Source organism: Andrena cerasifolii, chromosome 7, assembly GCF_050908995.1.
Source record: "Andrena cerasifolii isolate SP2316 chromosome 7, iyAndCera1_principal, whole genome shotgun sequence".
Classification (NCBI taxonomy): domain Eukaryota; kingdom Metazoa; phylum Arthropoda; class Insecta; order Hymenoptera; family Andrenidae; genus Andrena; species Andrena cerasifolii.
In genome coordinates, this window is record NC_135124.1 from 4,789,920 (window position 1) to 4,812,190 (window position 22,271).

The 22,271-nt window shown below is 41.7% G+C and overlaps 1 protein-coding gene across 1 annotated transcript in view; it reads right to left on the minus strand.

Moving 5' to 3' along the window:
- LOC143371179 (protein pangolin, isoforms A/H/I/S) overlaps nt 1-22,271 on the minus strand; it is a 128,129-nt gene that overhangs the window by 104,279 nt on the left and 1,579 nt on the right. The window contains exon 2 of the mRNA XM_076816126.1: nt 22,048-22,126. Within this exon, the coding sequence (XP_076672241.1) occupies nt 22,048-22,126 (79 nt within the window). The remainder of the gene's footprint in view (nt 1-22,047; nt 22,127-22,271) is intronic.

The following is a 22,271-nucleotide window of genomic DNA, read 5'->3' on the forward strand; positions in this document are numbered from 1 at the left end:
AGCGTAATTCGGGGAATCCCGCTTGGATCCATACGTGGACTTATTCGACTCTGGCTCAAACTCTCCCCTTCTTGCACCGCGACCGGAAGTGGCGTAATTAGCGGTCGAGGATTGATCAGAACGCGGGCGGTTCCCTCGCAGGCTCTATTTTTTTTTTTTGCTCGCTCCATCGGTCCTTAGAACTTTGTTGTTTTCTCGGGAGAAGCACAGTGGGGCTCGACAACAGGTCGACGACGGTCTTCTGGCGTTAATTGACTGGAGAGCCGTACGGTCGAACGACTTTGTTTGATGAAAATTGTTTCGACAGAGTCTCGGAAACAGCCAGGACAAACCTGAATCGTAACCACGGGCCAGAGAGGGAAACCGGTATTTTTGATGAGCATGCCTGATTATCATACGCGTCTCCCGCTTCTTTCATTCCTTTTGGTGGCACGTTCCTTTTTCTCTCTCTCTCTCCCTCTCTCTTTCCATCTCCCTCTCTCTCTCTCTCTTTTTCAAATAAAACGCACGTTATAACGCTAATGCGTTTATTAGGGTGCTAGGGACAGCAATTAGATGATCGCTGATATTATAAAAACATAAAGCTAGTTCTCGCACGCTTTACGAATAGAATTTTATGACAAACGATGCCATTTGTAATTGGATGCCTGCATCCTGTTTATTTCGGAGAAATAAAATGGGCATATAAAGAAGCGAATGTTTATAAAGTCCAGTGTTGGCCTGCTCCCTTCTTCCTTCTTGTATTTTATCTATACCATTATATAAAAATGTTCGTGCCGCGGGTGTATGTATGTTTGAAACCGCAAAACTCAAAAACTACTCAACCGATTTCGATGAACCGTATACAAGAAGAATATTTGGTTTAATGGGACTGATATAGGCTATCGAGTAGTTTGAAAATTCACGCGCAGAGGGTGCTGCACTTCTAATATTAAATTTTAAATTAAAGGAGAACGGAATGTCTAATTTATACCGTGGCGAAGCACGGGTAGCTTGCTAGTCCCTACTAATATGTAACAGTGAATCGTTGTATGTTTCTCTGTCCTTTTTTCACGCCTAAACGGCTGAACGGATTTCAATGAAATTTTTAATATACATTACATACCTACATCCTAAATTAGATTATAGAGTATTTATTAATCTTTTTCCACTTTTTTATGTTGGAAAAATTTAGTACCTACTGAATGGTTTCCTCGCATTGCATTTGTTTTCGATATAGCGCAAAAGAATGTTAAGAAAAGTATGATAAATGTGGAATCATAAATATTCATAAAATTGTCACGTGGGGAGGGGAAAATAACTTCAGAATTAGTCTTATTGCCTTGCGTTACAATTAGCGGTTATCCATATACATTCTCATTTAGTTAAATATTCTCAGGAATATGCACTTCTCCTTGCAACTCGTAATTTAAACAGGTACTGAATGAATAAGTAGGTAATGATTGAAAGAATAGCGAAATAAACCTCAACACGCCAATTGTGGAATAAGGAATCAGTAGGTGTTGAACATGTCAATCGAACAGGGTTCACTTGTATTTATCATTAGACAAATAAGGAATAACAAAATACGAAATTGTTGCGTATGGGCTACACATACTTACAGTGACTCGCATTAATATTCGGACACTTTTTAAAATCGCATAAGTTTTTTAGAATTGGTCCAAACAACTTGAGTGTTTTTTGAGAAGCTAGAAGGATTAGTTTGCTAACTGACGCGTTTCGTCGTTTTGAAAAAAAAAATGTATTTGGTTGGAATAGCGAAAAGAATAGTAAAGGTCGATTTTTAAACTTTTTTTTGTGAGCTTGTAATGAAAATTCAAAAAAACCCGTTTGTAACCCGCGAAAATTCCCGAAATCAGCGATTCTCATTACAAGCTCACAAAAAAAGTTTAAAAATCGACCTTTACTATTCTTTTCGCTATTCCAACCAAATACATTTTTTTTCAAAACGACGAAACGCGCCAGTTAGCAAACTAATCCTTCTAGCTTCTCAAAAAAACTCAAGTTGTTTGGACCAATTCTAAAAAAGTTATGCGATTTTAAAAAGTGTCCGAATATTAATGGGAGCCACTGTACGTACCTATCGCATCTTATCAACCCAATTCCTTAATGATATTAAACGAATTATTTTCCTCCGCTCCAATCATTTTCTATTTGTTGTAAGATCCATATAAAAGCGTCTTTTGTAAAAAAAAAAGAAAGAAATGTGCGTTTCAATCATTCAGGTAACACGTGCAGCGTGTTTGTACTACCGGTAAACCATACCCTTTAAATAGCTTTAATGTTTATCTATGATGCAACTAAGCGGAAGCAGGAAAGTTATTCAATTCAAGCTATTATTAATCTTGTCAAAGGACACCGTCGCCATGTAAACAGCGTCGCGAGGTGACGCGTGACCGCGCAACAGAGCACTATCGAACGACGAACTGTCTCCCCTGAAATGAGGAAAGCTAACGGCGCGAAGTAGAGTGTTATCTACGAATGGGGTCCCTACGCGTCTTATACCCCTGCTACGCGTCATACTTTATTCTTATAGTACTCGCACAGCCAACGTGTCATCACTAGCGTTCGCGTGGATGCCAAGGAAGCCCGAGGGGGGAAGTTGCCTAAACTCTGGAGTTCCGGTTAGACAGCAGTGAGGTAAGAACATGAATGACATTCTCTCGGGTACGGAGCGCCAGAATTGCGAAAGAGTGCCGCAAGATCGCCAAGATTGGGCGCTTCGGATGACGGAGGGGAACGCCAGCAGTGCCGATAAATCCCCCGCAACTAGGTAAATCACATCGGTGCGTGACCCACAGATACGATGATCCCCTGCGCGAGAAGATTGAGTGACGATACGAAAGTACACATCTCGCGAATGTCGCTGGGCTTATCTTGTTATCAGGGTTGATCGGATCACGTGATTACTGGCGCACGTTCGCGCAGGGATTAGCATTGGCGAAGCGTTAGAGACAACGTCTCATTCAAATACCCAGCGATCCTTGTCGATTTCACAGAAGCGACGCGATGGGAGCACGCGTTGGCGTGTGGTCCTTGAAACGGAAATGTTTGCCCAAGCCGTATCGGGCTTCTTATCGTGAACCGCGAATGTTCAACATGTTTGTCGAGGTACTCCGGCTCGCGATAAATCTGTTGACCGATTCCCTTTCGATAGGTAAAAATGTATACGCGAGAGGATGAAATTAAATGCGCCCAGCGTCGTGTGCTTCCTTACTTTCGTGACATTGCGTGACAACGTGGATCAAACGACCACGTGGCCGGCACGTGTCGCAGGTCAGGGACCGGAACTTACGCCGTCCGTCGAAAGTGGGAACCAGTCAACGGGGCCGTGTTCGTGAACTTCGCACGGATTTATTGATTCTGGCAGGAGGTGGATCGTGACGATGACCAGAAACCGAACCGAACCCACGACAAAATCTAGGCTGGCAAGACTTTCTCTTTCATCGATTCAAACTCGGGTTAACAAATTCCTAAGCTAAGGATCCGCTTTAAGTTCTTAACAATTCTGCAAGCATGGAGGGGCGTAAAAAGAATGATACATATTTAAGAGAAACGTCACCAATTTGTTACTAGCCGAGGCTGAGGGCAAAGAGACTGGCGGCTGCGAGGCCGAGGATCGTGTTTGTTTGTTAGAGTTTATTAGTAACGGACGAACCGGGGTCTGGTATTCCCGGGAGCCACTAGGAAGGTAAGTTTCACGGACGAACCGACATCTGGTATCTCCGGGAGCCACTAGGGAGTGGATTGTCGTGGACAAACCGGGGTCTGGTATCCCCGGGAGCCACTAGGAAGGTGGAAGTCGAGGATGAACATGGGTCTGGTATCTCCGGGAGTCACTAGGGAGTAGATTGTCGTGGACGAATCGGGGGGTCCGGTATCCCTGGGAGCCACTAGGAAGGTAAGATTCACGGGTGAACCGGGATCTGGTATCTCCGGGAGCCGCTAGGAAGGTGGAAGTCGTGGACGAACCGGGGTCTGGTATCCCCGGGAGCCGCTATAAGGAGGTTGGATGTCGTGGACAAACCGGGGTCTGGTATCCCCGGGAGCCACTAGGAAGGTGGAAGTCGAGGATGAACATGGGTCTGGTATCTCCGGGAGTCACTAGGGAGTAGATTGTCGTGGACGAATCGGGGGGTCCGGTATCCCTGGGAGCCACTAGGAAGGTAAGATTCACGGGCGAACTGGGGTCTGGTATCTTCGGGAGCCACTAGGAAGGGATTGTCGTGGACGAGCCGGGATCTGGTATCCCCGGGAGCCACTAGGAAAGTAAGTTTCACGGACGAACCGGGGTCTGGTATCCCCGGGAGCCACTAGGAAGGTAAGATTCACGGGTGAACCGGGATCTGGTATCTCCGGGAGCCGCTAGGAAGGTGGAAGTCGTGGACGAACCGGGGTCTGGTATCCCCGGGAGCCGCTATAAGGAGGTTGGATGTCGTGGACGAGCCGGGGTCTGGTATCCCCGGGAGCCACTAGGAAGGAATTGTCGTGGACGAGCCGGGGTCTGGTATCTCCGGGAGCCACTAGGGAGTGGATTGGCGTGGACGAACCGGGGTCTGGTATTCCCGGGAGCCACTAGGAATGTTAGTTTAGCCTCGTAACTTTATAATGCGATACACCTGGAGCGGTAAAGGTGTATCTAAGTGGGTTTATCTCGAAGAGGTAGTTCAGATGATGATTACATTCAAATAAAAGAACTCTGACAAGGGAACACCGCGAACCCGGACTCACCGATTGGAACGCAACTTTGTGGGTTTTTAGAGTGTCTCAAAGCAAGGACAACGGTGTGTTTTATTTGGACCCTACCGCCCTTTAAGGGGGTGAAAACTAACCTCTAAGTCAAATTGGCATTTACGCTTTTTCGCGTATAACTCTCAAAGTACAACAGACAGGAAAAAATGTTTCAAACAAAATTTTAATGGTGCAACACGCGCTACAAACTTCAGTTAACAAAATTTTGAAAAGAGTTTTTTTTCGTCAGTTATATATTTTTTTCTAACTCTTTTCAAAATTTTGTTGAAGCATGTTTCTAGCGCTTATTGCACTATTAAACTTTTGGTTGAAACATTTTTTCCTGTCTGTTGTACTTTGAGAGTTATACGCGAAAAAGCGTAAGTGCCAATTTGCCTTAGAGGTTAGTTCCCACCCCCTTAAAGGGTGACAGGGCCCAAATGAAAGGCACCGTTGCTCTTGTTTTGAATCACTCTAAAAACCCACAAAGTTGCGTTCCAATCGGTGAGTCCGCATTCGCGGTGTTCCCTTGTGAATAAGAAATAACTAATTATATTCTATAAGCTCGGTTCTTACAATTGGTTGAGTGTTTAGTTGTCGCGGTACCTAAGTCCACCTCTCGGTTTTGACGCACTGAGAAATGCGGGGATCTCAAAGACTTGAATAATTTCAACGCCTATCAGCAACACTGCCAGCTGTATGGCTTAAGTTGAATTAATACTCGAAGAAAAACGTTACTCGATCTCGCAAGCCTCTTTCATCTAAACGTAGTACGCTTGAAATGAACCCCCGCGTGTGGATTCGTGGCCCTTTTTATACGGTGAAATTCGGCTAGAAAGTAGTGCGGACATGAACGCCTTCAATTGAATATTAGGTTTTCGGGGAAAACTCGGTTGCATCACACCACCGCAGGCAACGGTGACCCCGCCGGGTCACTGCATTCCGGACACCCCGAAAGGGTTAAAAAGTCAAAGATAGGTCTGCGTACGTAACAACGGGAAGCACCAAATTACAAAGCACCAAAATTCCATGTCGATAAATTTCTTTCATGCTAGGCTATAAAATTTAAAGAATCTCTGATCTCACGCGAGAGTCGAGTATGACCACAAACATGTCAGCAAAGCAAACATAATTTTCTGGCCCCTGTATCTCGCTCTTCCTCCTGCCTCCTTTTCTAGGAAAGCCGTTTCACAGGGGAATTTGTTTAACCGTTTATAATGGAAGGTGCAGGCACCACCGCGGGGTGTAGTTGCCGAACCTATGGGGATGGGGTCTGACCAGGGATGGGGCCTCTTCTTGGGCAACCTCTTCGAATGCAAGAAGTCCGGCAGGTAGGCTCGTTAGCGAGCAGGCAGGTAGGTAGAGGCGAGTCAGGGTAGGTGTATAATGCTGACTGTAGTCCGTGTGTCTGTATTCATATACCGAGTGTTCTGATAATTCTCGGCGTCCGAAAACTATCGCGAGAATCTCCAAATGTTACGACTCTCCACCGCGCACTAAAGATTCCAACTTCTATTTGCTTTTGGCTAATAAATCGTGTTTAGTATCTCCAGTCATTTAGTAGCAAAAAATAATATAAGAGAATAGCATTTACAGTCGTAGAGACTTTAAGTCTACGGTTTAAAAACAGAAGCAAAGTACCTTTCACAATTTATAAACGACAAATTCAATAATAATTTTCTGGTAGTTCTATTACAGTAAATCGACTATTAACATAAGACAATGTTAAATGTCTTTAATGCATGTGATGTAAAGTGCGTTTCATCGAAACATTACTTACAAGGGAAGATCCCGACCCTGAAAATTCCAAAAATTCTGAAATTTTGTGATTATGTAGGGAATTTCCTCCTGATTACACAGAAATTTTAGTTTGCTGCCCAAATTCACTCTAAGGGGGTGTAATTGACCCCTGAAAATCCGGTTATTTTCCAATTTTGGGTTATAACTCGTGAACTGTAAAATAATTTGTTTACCAAATGCTAGATCTAATTAAAAGAAGTAACTTTTGACTTGAAACTTTTTTTCTATCTCTTACAGTTCGCGAGTTATAACACAAAATAGCTGAATTTTCAGGGGTTAATTTCACAAACAAAAATTTCGCTGTAATCAGGATGAAATCGCCTGCAGATTCACCAAGTTCCAGAATTTTCGGAATCTTCCCTTGTTAGTCCTCTTTATTCCTCAGGGCTAGAAAAGTTTCTCGATGAAAAAGTACCCCTTCTCAAGTATCTGCACCACGAATTGCGTGAAAAATTACCTCGCAACACGTTACACACGAAACAACGGACATATTAATTTCTAAGCCAGCTATATCAGTGAAACTTAAGAACTACTTGCTCCATCCGCACGAAAAATGTAGCGCGCGAGCATCTTGAACCATTCGCCCGCCATTAAAATACGCAAGATTTTTTGCTCCAAGCCTAATATTTTACTGCTTTAAACGCCAGGTCGTCGAAGCTATTTTGAGCAGCATATTAGAAAAACGGCAACGAGGCTATTTGAAACGAATTCCCGGTAATATCGTTAAATCACAGCTCATCCGAGGTCCCTCGACCTACCACAGGATGATGGAGGGCTACGACCAATATCTCCGTCTCTTCTATATTGCGCCGGAAGTTCCGCGCGTCCCGTCTCCCGACCAGGCTATCTATATCCGAGAATATTACGCCGACACCCGGTATACGATGCAGAGCGTAAGAAATGGGTGGGTTAACTCTGAGAGGAGGCGAAGTAAGAAAAGGAAGCGAGCTGAAAGGGCGAGCGAGATTCGAGCGAAAGAACGAGAGAGGCCAAGAGAGGGATACAAGACAGGCGTGAAGAGGAGAGTACAAGGGAATGGGAGGGGGGGAGAGGGGGAGCGAGAGAGGCAAGGAGAGACGCGAGAGAGCGAGTATTCGCTTGGGTGCCAATGTGCATCGGTGAGCGGATACACACCGTAAGGTTCGGAGGGAAGGTATTCGGGCAAGTTCAGGGTGATGCAGCAGCAGCAGCAGCAGCAAGCAGCAGCAGCAAGCAGCAGCAAGCAGCTCCCCTTCCCCGTGACAGTCTCTCGCGCTATTCCAGTCACTCACTAATTCTCTATCGCGCACATATTCTCCTTTCCTTCTCGATCTCGCCGGCTAACCCACTCTCAATTTCTGCCCCTCTCTCTTTCTCCTCCCGACTCTAACCGACTCTTCTGTCAATTTCTCTCCCGCTCCTCTCCGCCGCGCCTCTCCTTACTGGTTAGAGGCCGTCTCTCTCGTCTCGTTTTCTCTCCTCCTGTGTCGACCCGCGCAAACCCACCTCTCCCTCTGCCCTTTCCGCCTCACGGCTTCTCTCGCTGGTATCAGAGCTGCTCGTTTCGTCTCGTTTCGTTTCGTTTTTCGTCTCTGAGGATAAGCCTACGGTACGCTCGGGGCGATCTAGGCGCCCAACCGCCTACACGCGAACTCGTCAATTACTTCGCACAACGAGACACATCGTTTATGGTTCTCTCCCCTCGGTTCCTCGCTCCTTTCCCTCCCTTCCGCGGCCCGCCGCCCTCCCCTCCCCCCCGGCCTCCCCGCGCCGGCGTGGTCGGGTTGCATACGATATTTGCGGCGAAGTGCAATCCGGGGGCGGAGGTAGTTTCCAAGTAGCGACAAAGTGTAGATCGCGGCGGCGAGCGCGCTTTTGCGAGCACGACTGCTACTAGAGGAGCTGCAACACGCGGCGAGTCGCGGGAAATCTCTCGCTGCATTTGCCAGGCGAGCGCCGCTGGAAAAAGGGGGGAACCCATTTGGAACGCGTTGCGACGCGATACGTGTACTCGCAGCTTCGAATTTAATTCTTTTTCGTAGTTTACGTGGGAACAGGCACACTTCGGGGTGGGAAATACACGTCGATTAAGCGTCAGTAGATGTAATATTTCGGATCATTTTCTTCGTTTTCATACCTTGGAATTGAGTTTACAAGATTTTGGAAATACAAGTGTGAACTTAACTGGCCTGGCATAACTCGTCGGGGAAAACAAAAAACTCGGCGTTCAAGAACGTTCAAATTTTTAATTCGTAAGGTAAATGTCACCATTAGTGAAGAATTATTCGTTTATTATTGTTTATTGCGGCACAGAAAGCGAAATATCGACCAGAAAGTTTAGAAATTATAATTAGAGGTATTTCATTTATTGTTTCACGCGTTATTTATGTATTCATCTTTAAGGGGTTATGCCTAGTCAGGCGGTCGAAAAGAGGCGAATATTTGTGAATTTTTTTTGAAGAAGCGAAAGCGTATATTTTTACAGAACTTTTTGCGTTTAAAAGAGCAACATTTAAAGAACATTTGGTAATTTTTTCGTAGAAAAATATTTAAGTTTATAATAAAATAACAAGCGACATCCAAGAAGCATTTTTAAAAATTTGCTTTCGCGGTGAGCAGTGCCATTCGGAACCAGATTATCTAAAATCAAAAAACAAAAGAGATTTTGTTAGTATATTAGTGTATCCTCAGGTTGACGGAGAGAATTTTCCGAAATATTAATTTAAAACAAAATGGTGGCTATTTGAAGTGATTTTGCAGGAAAAAATCAAGATTTCAACTTTAAATAGCCGCCATTTTGTTTTAACTTAATATTTCGGAAAATTCTCTCCGTCAACCTGAGGATACATTAATATACTAACGAAATCTTTTTTGTTTTTTGATTTTAGATAATCTGGTTTCGAATGGCAATGCTCACCGCAAAACCAAATTTTTAAAAATGCTTCTTGGATGTCGCTTGTTATTTTATTATGAACGTAAATATTTTTCTACGAAAAAATTACCAAATGTTCTTTAAATGTTGCTCTTTGAAACGCAAAAAGTTTTGTAAAAATATATGCTTCCGCTTCTTCTAAAAAAATTCACAAATATTCGCTTCTTTTCGACCGCCTGACTAGGCATAACCCCTTAAGTAAATTCACATGTAAATTAGGACTTGGTCATTGACATGAAAGTTGACAGATTCTAATAACGTGAGGTTATACTGCAGAAAATTTTACAATAAAAATACATGGATCCATGCAGTAACTTACTCAAATTAACTAGAAATATATACAGAATTGTAAAATAAAAAGAAAATATTCATTTTCTTTCATTATTGTAACAGAAAATCGTGGTCGGAAATAGGTACCGCCAAAGAACGGTCTGTACCAGTTTTCGAAATTTTACAAGTGGTGATGTTAGACCTAACTAAAGTACTCAAGTAATTTTTTAATTATTAAATTTTTAGTACATTTGATTTGTAACCACAACAGAGTACAAAAAGTACTAACATAAATACAGTGGTGTGCAAAAGTATTCGGCCACCCTTTAAAATCGCATAACTTTTTTAAAATTAATCTAAACGACTTGAGTTTTTTTAGAAGCTAGAAGGATTAGTTTGCTAAATGACGTGATTCGTCGTTTTGAAAAAAAAATGCAGTTGGTCGGAATAGCAAAGAAAATGGAAAAGGTCGTTTTTTAAACTTTTTTTATGAGCCTGTAACGAAAATTAAAAAACCCCGTTTGTAGATTGAAGTAAGTTGTATACGTGTCTAAAATTTCATGAAAATCGGTTAACGTTGCTCTGAGCTATAAACGCTAAAATATCGCAGAATAAGATCGAAAATCGCGAAATTCCCGAAATCAGCTATTTTCGACCTTATTCTGCGATATTTAAGCGTTTATAGCTCAGAGCAACGTTAACCGATTTTGATATAAATTTTAGGCACGTATATAACTTGCTTAAATCTACAAACTGTTTTTTTTATCGAATTTTCGTCACAGGCTCATAAAAAAAATTAAAAAACGATCTTTTCTATTTGTTTGCTATTCCGACCAAGTGCATTTTTTCAAAACGACGAAACACGTCACTTAGCAAACTAATCCTTCTAGCTTCTAAAAAAAACTCAAGTCGATTGGATTAATTTGAAAAAAGTTATGCGATTTTTTTTGCTGTTTGCCACTGTACATCAAGTCGCAAATGATTCTAATAGACTTCTAATAAATACTAACCACAAACTACTGTTTACCGACCGTTTACTTTTTGCAAGTCACTTGTGGTTTATAAGCAGACCGACCACAAAGTGCAAACAATTTTAAAGGAACAAATAAACGAACAGAAGGGCGCATTTAACTCTACCTTACTAATTAATAATAAACATTCCCGAGAATGCGAAAATTTGGCTATATATGTTCCTTTGAATGTTCCACAAATTTCCTTACGCCACTTTGGAAAATCCTAGAGCTAAATGGAATTATTAGTAGATGCATACTTCAAAGCATTGGACGTTTACACACTGCACATGCAATGCTCCAATATTTGTTTTACTCGTGGCGCCAACATAGATAATACGAGCTGCGGAATATCCTCTCACGACTGGCCTCTCTCGTAATCCCAGACGCACTTAATAACCATTTTCGCACGAAACACTTTGATTTCGATGCTTGACAAGGAGACGCGGCCGCGCCGCGTTGCACTGCAATCTGCGTTGCGCGTAACACTGCGCGATAATACACTGTTTAAATATACTTAGTCATTGTTATACCCAACGAGGCATGGCTGATAATTAGTAGCAGTCGGGCCGCTGTAGGGGAGACCGGGGTAAATTGTAAAACACAAGTAAAATCTTTTGAACGACAAACCTGGCAACCCACCGCATGCGAGTGCTGCTCGACGATATTAGCACCGTCGGTTTTAGTCACACAAACGAGCGTTATGTATACATTTGTTTTTTTTTTAGAAATGTTTATTTGTGCTCATATTTGTATTTAAATAAGTAAAACAGACGTGTTACAATTTACCCCGGACTGGGTCACATTGCAACAAAGGTTCAGATTCGTTTAAGACGAAGCTAGATGTCTAACAAGGGATGATACTAAACCCAAAAATTCTAAAACTCTGTGTGCATGTAGGGGATTTCCTCCTGATTACAATGCATTTTTTTTGCTGCCCAAATTCGTTCGAAGCGGGTGAAATTAACCCCTGAAAATTCAGGTATTTTCCGATTTTGCGTTATAACTCGCCAACTGTAAGACATAGAAAAAAAGTTTCGAGACAAAAGTTACTTCTTTTAATTAGATCTAGCATTTGGTAAAAAAAATATTTGACAATTTCACAAGTTATAACACAAAATTGGAAAATAACCGAATTTTCGGGGGTCAATTACACCCCCTTAGAGTGAATTTGGGCATCGAACAAAAATTGCGTTGCAATCAAAAGGAAATTTCCTACATAATCACAAAATTTCAGAATTTTTTGAATCTCCTAATTCGGAATGTTCCCTTGTAAGTGCCCAAGATTTTGTCGCGTACTTTCGCGCAATCAGTTCACCGCATATGTGAGTAGTAAATCACGCGAATTATTTCCTGCTTGAGGGAAACACTTTTGAGAAAAAACTGTGAAAACTTTTTCTCTTACAATCTGCCCCAGTCTCCCCTACCTCAAAAGTGCAACGAAGCAAGCAATCTCGCGAAACTAGCCACCCCAAAAAAACAGAGATAATAGTCAGCGACACTTTCCAATTAGTCGCGTGAATTGCAATTAAAAAAAAAATATAGTCCCTCAGAACTCTATCCAACAAGAAATACGCGATAGCACTAAAACGGTAGGCCATTTGCATAAAAACTCCAAGGCTCGAAAATTTATGTATATTACGCCATGATTTTTATTTGCGTGTAATAATTTCCAAGGCGGTTACCGCGTCGGCCCATGCGCCGCCGAAAGACGCAATTTTAAACGCGTTCGTGTACCATCGAAATTACTCGGGAATCAGAAGCACGCACCACAAACAGTGAGAGGGGAATCATGGTTTCCTTTGCATTTTTTTGCTTTTAAACCGATGCATAGTTAAAGCGATGCTCGGTGCACGCAATGCTGCTGAATTGCAGCGGAAATTTTCGGCCCTCGGACCTCGCGTATAGAAACCAGGGGGGGGGGGGGGGTAACTGTGTCCTAAACTGTTCATGGTAATTCCACTGCAAGAGGTGACAAAAGAAAGCGCATTCTGGCTGCCGACCGCGCGCGGAGGGAGGACGAGGGCCCACAACGGCGTCTAATGAACGGAAAAAACAACTTGCGCATCGCGCACGCTATTCGGAAGCGAGGCTCCTGGCGGAAAATTAGTTTCAGCGAGCATAAAAAAGGGTCCAGTGAAGTAATTGATGCCAAGATTAATCCCACCTCAGCCTCCTCTAGCCTTCCTCGAAGCACCATAATTAACCACTTAAGCGATTACGACGGCTCTCGACGTAACATTTTGCACGTCCTCCCCGGCTGGTCGGTCGCCCGGCCGTCCAGTCGCGCGCAACTCACCGGCGAGTGCAACGAATTCTGATCCAAGCATTATTTGCACGTAATTGTACGTCACAGAAAGTGATTTTCGTATCGTGCAAGCCTGCCGCGCGTCGCTACCGTCCAGACGAGGCAAATTACAATAATTTAACACTCCGCGGATTCGTTTACACTTTTACGAAACTGACAACGCACAAGTAACGTTTAAGATAACCCAGAGTTTCCTTAAGATACACCACGGACAATAACGATACAAGAGGAAATGAAACTTGCGAACAAGTAGAAAAGGGGAGTCACGTGTAAGCGAGCATGGATTTATATTTATTTCAAACCAAAGTGTACCGTATGAAACTTTTAAGGTGTTGAATACATTACTCTGTAATAAGTGAATTATTATTTATTTGAGAATAAAATATACACGCTGTGTTAAATTAAAGAAGCAGTTACTTGAATGACTTTATCGTTTAGTAAGTTTCGGTGTACGGTGTATATAAGTCATAGGCGGTACAGAAATGTTAGTAGGGTAACTCGGGGTAATATGGCACAGTTAACTTTGAAACGCGATATCTCGCAAGTATAAGTAGATACTGGGAAATGGATAAAAGCATATGAAAGTGTAACTAATTCTGTATGTTGAGTAATAAGTAAAGATATGTAACTTTTATAGTTCAATGAGAAACGTACAAATACAAAAGTCCTCGAAAGTGGCATATTACCCAAGCGGTGGGTAAATATGCCACAAGGTCGGAGGTAATATGCCACAAGCTGTTAAGTGCGAACTAATCACTCAAATTTTTGAGAACCAACAATACCTTAAACTATTCGAGCTGTTAGTAACTAATAACAAATATTTCAACTCAATGAAACGTAAAATATATTTGAAAAAAAGCTATTTCTAAAAAACTAAACAGTCTTCAATCTCTAAGCAGTCTTCATGGACCCACTTTTGGCAACAAGTAGATTTTACCCAGTCACATTAAAGTCCTTTTTTATCGTAATAATATAGTTCACATATCGCACAGTGGTTGCACGTTTTCTGCATCAGTCGAATTGTCGTAAAAAATATCTACATTCTCAAAATTTGTTTTATTTTGTAGTACGAGCTTCCTTTATCATTCGAATGGCTTCCATTAAGCTTTCGTCTGACCAAGCAGCACGGTTTGCAGTTCGTACATACTTCTTAGGCATGGTTCTAATACGAAAAAAAAAACAACTCGATGGCATTAAATAGAAAGAGTTATAAAAATATTAGTCTGTGGCAAATTATACCGACAAACATGTGGCATATTACTCCACGCGGTCATAAAAGGAAGGATTGAAAATCTCGCCACAAAGTACACAGTGTTAGCGGATGTGCGAGAGGTTGTAAAATTCGTTTGTTAGTCTACTTTGTCATAATCTATTGATTTTTGGACACGAGATTTGAGGGCGAGGGTGTGTGGACCCTAAATCTAAAATTGTTGCTTCGGGAATTTATTACTTTTCGGGATATTAGTAAAAAAAACTTTTAGTATTTCTGTTGACTTATTCCGACATTACGCATTCCACTTTCCAAATTGTTCTGGATATTAGTATTGGTTGGGGCTAGATTAATGCGTGGGGGATGGAGGGGGGAGGGGTGGTCGCGTAAAGCGATGTAAGTTTGGAGATTTGAAGCAGAAACTTGTGGATCCATTCTATTATACAGGGTGGACACCTATTACTCTATAGATAGTCAATACTCTAGGGGGTGATTCTACGGGCCAAAATAAGACGACAATATAAAATACAATTTTTTAATATTGCGCTTCATTTTCGAAGAAATTGGCTTTAAATTTCAGCTAAATTCGAGTGCCTTCTAAGCGCCTGAGGGGCACGCGTCCAACTGTCCGTAGAACAAACTGGGGGAAAGCAGGATGAAACCCCGTTAGGACTACCTGTACGCAGTTCAAAAAAATAATTTGTAAAAAAATTAATAATTTTTTATTAATATTTCAGAAACTAATAAATACTCGAAGCTACAATTTTAAATTTAGGGCCCACACCCCCTCCCCTCAAACCTCGCGTCGATCAGCCACTGGGGCCATTCGGAAGTATATCCATTTTTTGTATAACTGTTCACACGAATGTATATCCAGCATTCTAGTTACAGTGTGAAATTAGATCAAGACGATACTTTTATATGTCGAAGAATAAAAAAATAATGAATAAATTTAATTAAGATGTATCGTTTATTTCGTTACAATGTTTACACAGGGTTGAGCAAATAGATAGTCGAACTTTACAATATATTGCTAATGCTATTACTAATGACGACACGAAGTCATGAATGATTGAATTGCGAAATTATTTTGGCGCCAATCGAAAACGCAAGCGTCAGACTGTTGGTGGGCGCTTGAATGTAGTCTCGGAAGGGAAACGGAAGTGGTAGTTTAGCAACCGGAAAAGGTTGATAATTTGAATGTGGAATTTAAAAAAAGAAAAAAAAGGATGGCATTCCGAAAGAGTTCGTCAGCAAAGACAGTTCAGTTTTCCCTTCCCGAGAATTCATTAGTTTTCGTTTTAAATAGTGTCATAGTTCATAATTTGATTAAAAGTAATTTTCTTGAAAGTTCATTGTAATAACATTTTCAATTCTTGTTAAAAATCAAATAAAAATCAGACGCTTTTCGAGGAGAAGGGCCAACGTAGACCCCCAATCGCCCTCGGAGGTTTCATCTTTTCCCCCTTTTCCGACATATAAGTTACCAGAATTTACTGGAAATAAAAGAAGGTAAAAACCAAAATCTAACGTCGTCTCAGCAGTTGCACTAAACTGAACGGAATTAGTGCAAATGGGTAACGGGGCATCTGTGCGTTATTTAAAAAATTACTGACAAGTGGCACATTACCTGCGGTGGCATATTACCCCGAGTTACCCCGCAGTAAGTACACAATATCATTTCCATTCGTATTATTTCATCCAGCTTCCCTAACGGAATTTGCCGTTCGGACGAAATCTTGAATTTCGATCATTCACTGTAATGTCGTTGCAATCGCGAAGGAAATTTTGCAGGATAAAAATACGCGGGTATCCTGTCAAAAAGAAGTAATGCAATTCTGCCAAGATTCCCCTCGATGCATTCTTGGTTGGTGTGTAACGAACGATCGTCAAATTACTCGGCAAGTTGTCTCGAAGTGGCAATTAAGCATCGATAAAGCCGCGATCGATTTAATTACAGTCACGGAATTGTTTTCAACCGCTCGACCGTTACCTAAAACACACAGGAGGCGCGCCTGAATGCGAATTGAATGTCAAGTTAAGGTTGAACAAAACAAAAAAAAGGACGACAGTTTTTCCGACACAACGGGACGTTTCGCTGTCTAAAATCACAGGCCACAATGTCCAATTGCCACTTGCAGGTGTCGGGGTAAGCCGTCAGAATCCCCGCGCGCCGGCCGCGCAAAACGTAACTCTCGTTAAAGTGTTTTGGCAACACGGTGACAGCGTGTTCAGCGGCACGACATCGATTTGTCAGTGACAAAGTCTGTCGGGGAGGAGGAGGAGCCCGCGCGGCCGAGAACCGGTGTGTTTCATTGTATATCGTCGCTAACGAGTTACAATTTGTTTCAAACCTGTCGCGGAGAATAACACCGCTCCGTGAACTCAGTCAATTCCTTCGGCAAATTAGCATTAACTTTTCCCGCCGAAAACACTTTTCGCTCTTAGCCACGCCAATTCGATTCCCCCTCTCCCTCCCCACCCCACACACCGGCGGGCGATTAAGCTTTGTGGACACTAGCAACAAATTGCGACATTTATTGCGAGAGTTTATGTCAGCGTCTGTGTAAACGCGCCTGAGAGCAACGCCGGCAACTTCAGTTTGTTTGCGACAGTTGCTCTCGGCAAGTGGATTCTCTCCTAGTGTAAACATCCGATAATATTCTCTCGGGGAGAAAGGTTCTATTTCCAAACGTGCGGCAGATTTTTGGCCAGAGTAGAAAGCAACCAGCCGGACCGTGGTGCCCAGGCAGTTCTTCCTCTGGCAGCGTGTCTCTTTCCTCATTTCTAGAAAACCTTCGAACTTTTTAAGGAAGCACGTAGCAGGAATAAACTCATAAAAGCCGGTAGATATAACATTAGTCAACGTCAGTCAAGACCACGCCGACTCTTTTTGAAAGAGAAAACTTTCACTTCCTATTTCGTACTGCGCGCATGGTTTCCAGATCTACCAGCTTTATGACTCTATTGCCTACGTCCGGACTGCAGGGGATCATCCGGAGTCTCGCCTGGTTGAAACCGTTCCCACCCTTGTTAATTTCTGTTTTTCTCCTTTCGTTTCCACGAAGGAGGAGTCCGCCCAGTTTAAGAAACTTGTTCCACTCACACAACGTGTTGTCTTTTTAACACGAGTAGCAATGCAGCAGCATATCTACGTGGTTTGTTCCACCGACATTTTATGTATTAAATATTTAACGTTAACTCTCAGGAACACTGCAGCAGGTACACGGGGGATACATATTTTCCGCGAGGCTAACTGAGATTTCTCTCGCAACTATTTGCAGCCAACGATTCGCGGGAAAAATTGCCGTAGTTTAAGGGGCCATTCTGGTTAGCGCGTCGATAAATTCAGCGATTTTCAGGAATTTATTGCAAAGACAGGAATTACAGTAATGGAATAAAAGTTTTTTCTATTGATTGAACTAGATTTCTACGGTAAATGAAAAATATAAAAGCAATAAAATTATTGCTTTTAAAATGGTTTTGCAGGCGATTTTTATGACATGTTTCAAAATTCATGCCTCGCTTGTGCAGGTGATTTCAGCAGTTGGACTTATGCGAATTCAAAAATACAAACAGATTCTTGATCAGTATGACTGTCGCTATGGCTCGAAGTAGAATAAATGATTTATCCTTAAAATTAACAAAATGGCGGGCAAAATACAAGGATCAATGTATTTCGGCTGTGTTTTCTGTGCTGTTTTCGATTTTAAAAGTAGGTTAGACTGAACAGAAATACTTGGTTGTAGTACCGGCCAGAGGCACAGGTGTGTAGAATAAGCAGTTGAATTTATAAAGCAATCGGTTCGATAGATTTCGAGATTTTACCTGTATCATGGGGAAATTCACGTTTCGAGAAAAACGCGTTCAAAGTTTTCAACTATAAAGGGCCCAGCCTCTGAAGCTAAAATAATTGGAATTTTTCAATGAAAATTTAACAGTACATTCTTGAGGATATGTACTTTCGAAAAATGTTGGGAAAAAAATTGATTTTGTCAAACTTTCTAACCAGAATGACCCCTTAAAGGTTTATGCCCAGGGTTGCCACCTTTCCGGTTTTCGCCCGGAGACTCCGGGTTTTGAAGCAAATCTCCGGACTCCGGTTTTACTAGAAAAATCTCCGGGTTGTAGAAAAAAAAGAGATAATAAGAAATGGTGATATTATACAATGGCTCCAATTTTATATACAATAATAGTTATTCATTAAAAAAACAGATACTTCTAAATTCTGAATTATTTGAGTTTAAAAGAATTGCACATTTGTTTTCCGGCTATTCGAGAACAAATCTTTTTTGCTTCTTCCATCTCCGGGTTTATATTCGAATCTCAGGGTTGGAATGTGTTGCACTCCGGATTTATACGGTGATAAGGTGGCAACCCTAGTTACGCCACCCTGAAACGCTCGAAACTAGACGAATTTTGTTTACAGCTACTATGAGGTTGAAAATTATTTCTTTACTTCTTATGTGTAGAGCATGTATTAGTGCATATATTGTATAAATACTATAAAATAATATTAAAAAATGGCCGAGTTATTTGCCACCCCGTGAAGCTCCTCCACGTGAGCGATGTATCAAATATCCCCAAAACTATTTGTCCGATTGATTTCAAACTTGGTACACATATTCTTAATAATAGTATCTATCATGTAGCATAGGATTTTTTTTCAAGCCATATCCCAATTGTTTACAGTAATTATTTGAATTTTGCTTTTGCTAAAAATTCAACGTTCATTTTCACTTTGCTCGCAGTTGTACAAAAATGTTTTCTCCTCTAAATCCCTATGCTACACGATACATATTTTATCAATGAACAATAAAACTACGGGTTTTTTAGTTTCAGATAATCCTGGGCATCGCAATCCGTTACACCGTCTGCGCGCGTCCTGACGGAGGAGTTTTGCAAGATAACGAATAGCTCGGCCATTTTTTAATATTTTTCTGTCAAATTTACACAATATGTCCTTTAATGTATGCCCTAAGCATGAATAATAATGAAGTAATTGTCACATTCGTAGTTTCGTAGAAAAAAAATCGTAAACTTTGATGTCATTTCGGCCGCCTCGGGGTGGCGCAACCCCTTGAACACTCGTGCAAGTTTATTGCACGCTGAATGCCGCAAGTTGGTTGCTAGTGTCCACAAGGCTTGACTTTCAATTACTGCAGTAATTTTTCCTCGATTGCATGATGAAGTCAGAAACCCGAACTATGGAGAAAGACAGGGGAACGAGAAGACAGCCGCACGCACGCATCCGCGCGGAATGGGAGCTATAAAAATCACGATGAATCAACTTAGCCCCCAACAAACTGTTATTGCACTTCGAAATACCTGTACCAACGATGTTTTGATTACCTTCAATTCTGGAAATTATTCCTACCCAGTCTCGCGACAAAAGTAAGTTACATTAACGGGGATCTTTAAATTGCCATAGAAATCCGTCCACCGCATCGTGGTTTTCACTTTGTTTCGAGCAGAAATAGTAGTAGCAGTTGAGTCGGAAGCTTCAATCAAATGATTTCGAAAATTTTGTAAGCGATACGCTGAACACAGTGTTTATTGTTGCTTCCGCGAACTTCGAAACCGACACCACAACTTGGAAACGGTATCGTATGCCTTTGTAGAAATAGCAACAGGATTACACGGCCGAAGTAATTTTCCAAGAAAAATATTTCGAAATCCAGTCGCAGCTCTAATCGAAAGTTTCAAGCTAACGAGGGTGGGATGCTACCTGAACGGGTGATTTATCAAGGAAATTGAAACAAATCCACGAATATTAGCCGTCGGCGCGTCACCGATTTATAAAAAAATGACTTTAAACATACTCGAACCCGGATTCTTCCCTTCGTAGACCAGACTACTTTATTTACAGCAACCATGGTTGTGGAAAACCGCTTCCTTTTTAGCGTAATAATTAAGAATATATTTATTGAATTATTATTATTATTATATATATATATATATATAATAATTCAATTTAAATATAAATACAGTATATATATATGTATATATTTAAATTATTGATCCTAGAACATTTTCGAATAAGATCCGGCAATCGGAAATTTTTATGTTTAGACATTTTTTATAAAAACTGTAGAGTCGACGGTTAATATTCTAGAATTTGTTTATACTCATCGGGCCCTACATATTACGACCAGTTTTATTGAGAAACGCGTCACTGTTACAGAAAATTGTTAGCTGCTACGTGGGAATCGAAGGTGAAACGATGTAACGAGCACAAAGCCGTTCAAACGGCTCTCAAAATTTGTCAGGCTGACGCGTATTTTCACCACGTCTTTTGCATAGTTTCAATTACTCGTCGCTGCAAAACTAGCGCGCATTTAAGCTAGTTCCTAACCAACTACTTTAGTAAAATTAGAGTTGGGTAATAAACGATAAATATAAAGTAGTACGATACTATAGGAATAATAATAATAATTTTTAACATCATGTATACGTATTTTAAAAACTTCAATGTTAATATAAATAATTGTAATACGAAAATTGAATATTAAATTCGTCAGCGTAGTGAATTGGAGCCGCAGATCTGGCAACGTCGCATACATTCGGGGCGTCTTTTGTCACCAAAATGTCAGAAAAAATTGAATTTGAATCGTCTTGGGCGTCGATAGCGCGACGTTGCCACGCTGACTGCTCCACGAAATTAATAAAATATTTGCAGGTAAACCTATTTTTTATGGGCATTTACGAAGAAACCATGCGGTCAGTTTCGCAGAAATTAATAAATTCGTTTCGTGACACTTCACATTACACTTGTTGAATACAGTTTTCCTGTTCCAGAAGAAAAACTGAACTTATAACCCCCTTCTTCCGACTCTGCCATATGCCACTGTGTTGAAACGCATCAACTTTAATTCGCAACCTCTCGAGAACTATGCGGTAAATCTATTTCAAACTTTGCACAAGGGTTTCTTGTATTCGAAATCAGTTTCGGGCGAAATTTAAAAGAACTCTTGAATTCGGTAGAATATTCAGGAACGGCCTTAACGCGACGAGACAATTCGAACGCGAGCCGCGTGGTTTCGACGGGAGAGCGCCGACGAAATGAAACCCACAAACGTTTGGTTTTTTTTTTTGGATGCAGCGCATAATAACACGGTGACGATAGCGTGATTTTCGATTAGTGTCGGAACGATATCACTCGTCGGAGGAACTGACGCGAGGCGTCTAAATTATCACCAGCACATAAGAGCGATTTGCCATGAGTAGATTACGTTACAAGATCGTAAGATAACCACCTACAATGACGTTAATTTATATGAATCACAGCTGCCCCCTCGCGACACGCATAAAATATCATAACATGTTATCAGATTTCACAGTTGACCAGCTATAAACGTCCGACGGGAAAATAACGTCCGGCGAGTTTCTGATCTCTCTCTCTACCGCTAAACACACAGCGCAGCCCTTGAACGTTCCGAGTCGAGATTTTGGTCGCAATCGCATTCACAGTTATCAACATACACGAGAAACCGTCGGGAATTCCGCGACACCATTCCAGCTTAAATGTTTATCTTTAGAAGCTGTACTTCGATGGAACGGCCCTGCGCGAACAAATAGCTGCCCTTATCTGCAATTTTGCCTGCACGCTTATCCCAAAAGACTCGGAAATCCCATAATGCAGGAGATATTAACGCTAAGCCGGTTTAGCCACCTCGCGATCAAATATTTCACAAGCTATTGAGCCCGTGACACGCGAGCTAATTTACGGCCGAGGGATAGAAGGGCACCGGGGATGTTTCTCTCGAAATTTATAAGAATATAAAAATGAAGAGGAGGCACGACTTACCGAAAACGGGGCTGAGATCGGATCTCGCGGTCGTCTTGCCCGTCGTCGCGTAACTTCCACCGGCGAGCGAGCCCTTCTCCTGTAACACACATATGCACGCACTTTTAATGGTGACGTTCTTAGGCTGTCACCAAGCGAAGAGGACGATATCGATAGACGAACGACGCGCTGCCCACGAGTCGCCCTAACTCGTAGGTGGAATTAAGGGTGGTAAGAAGGAAGGG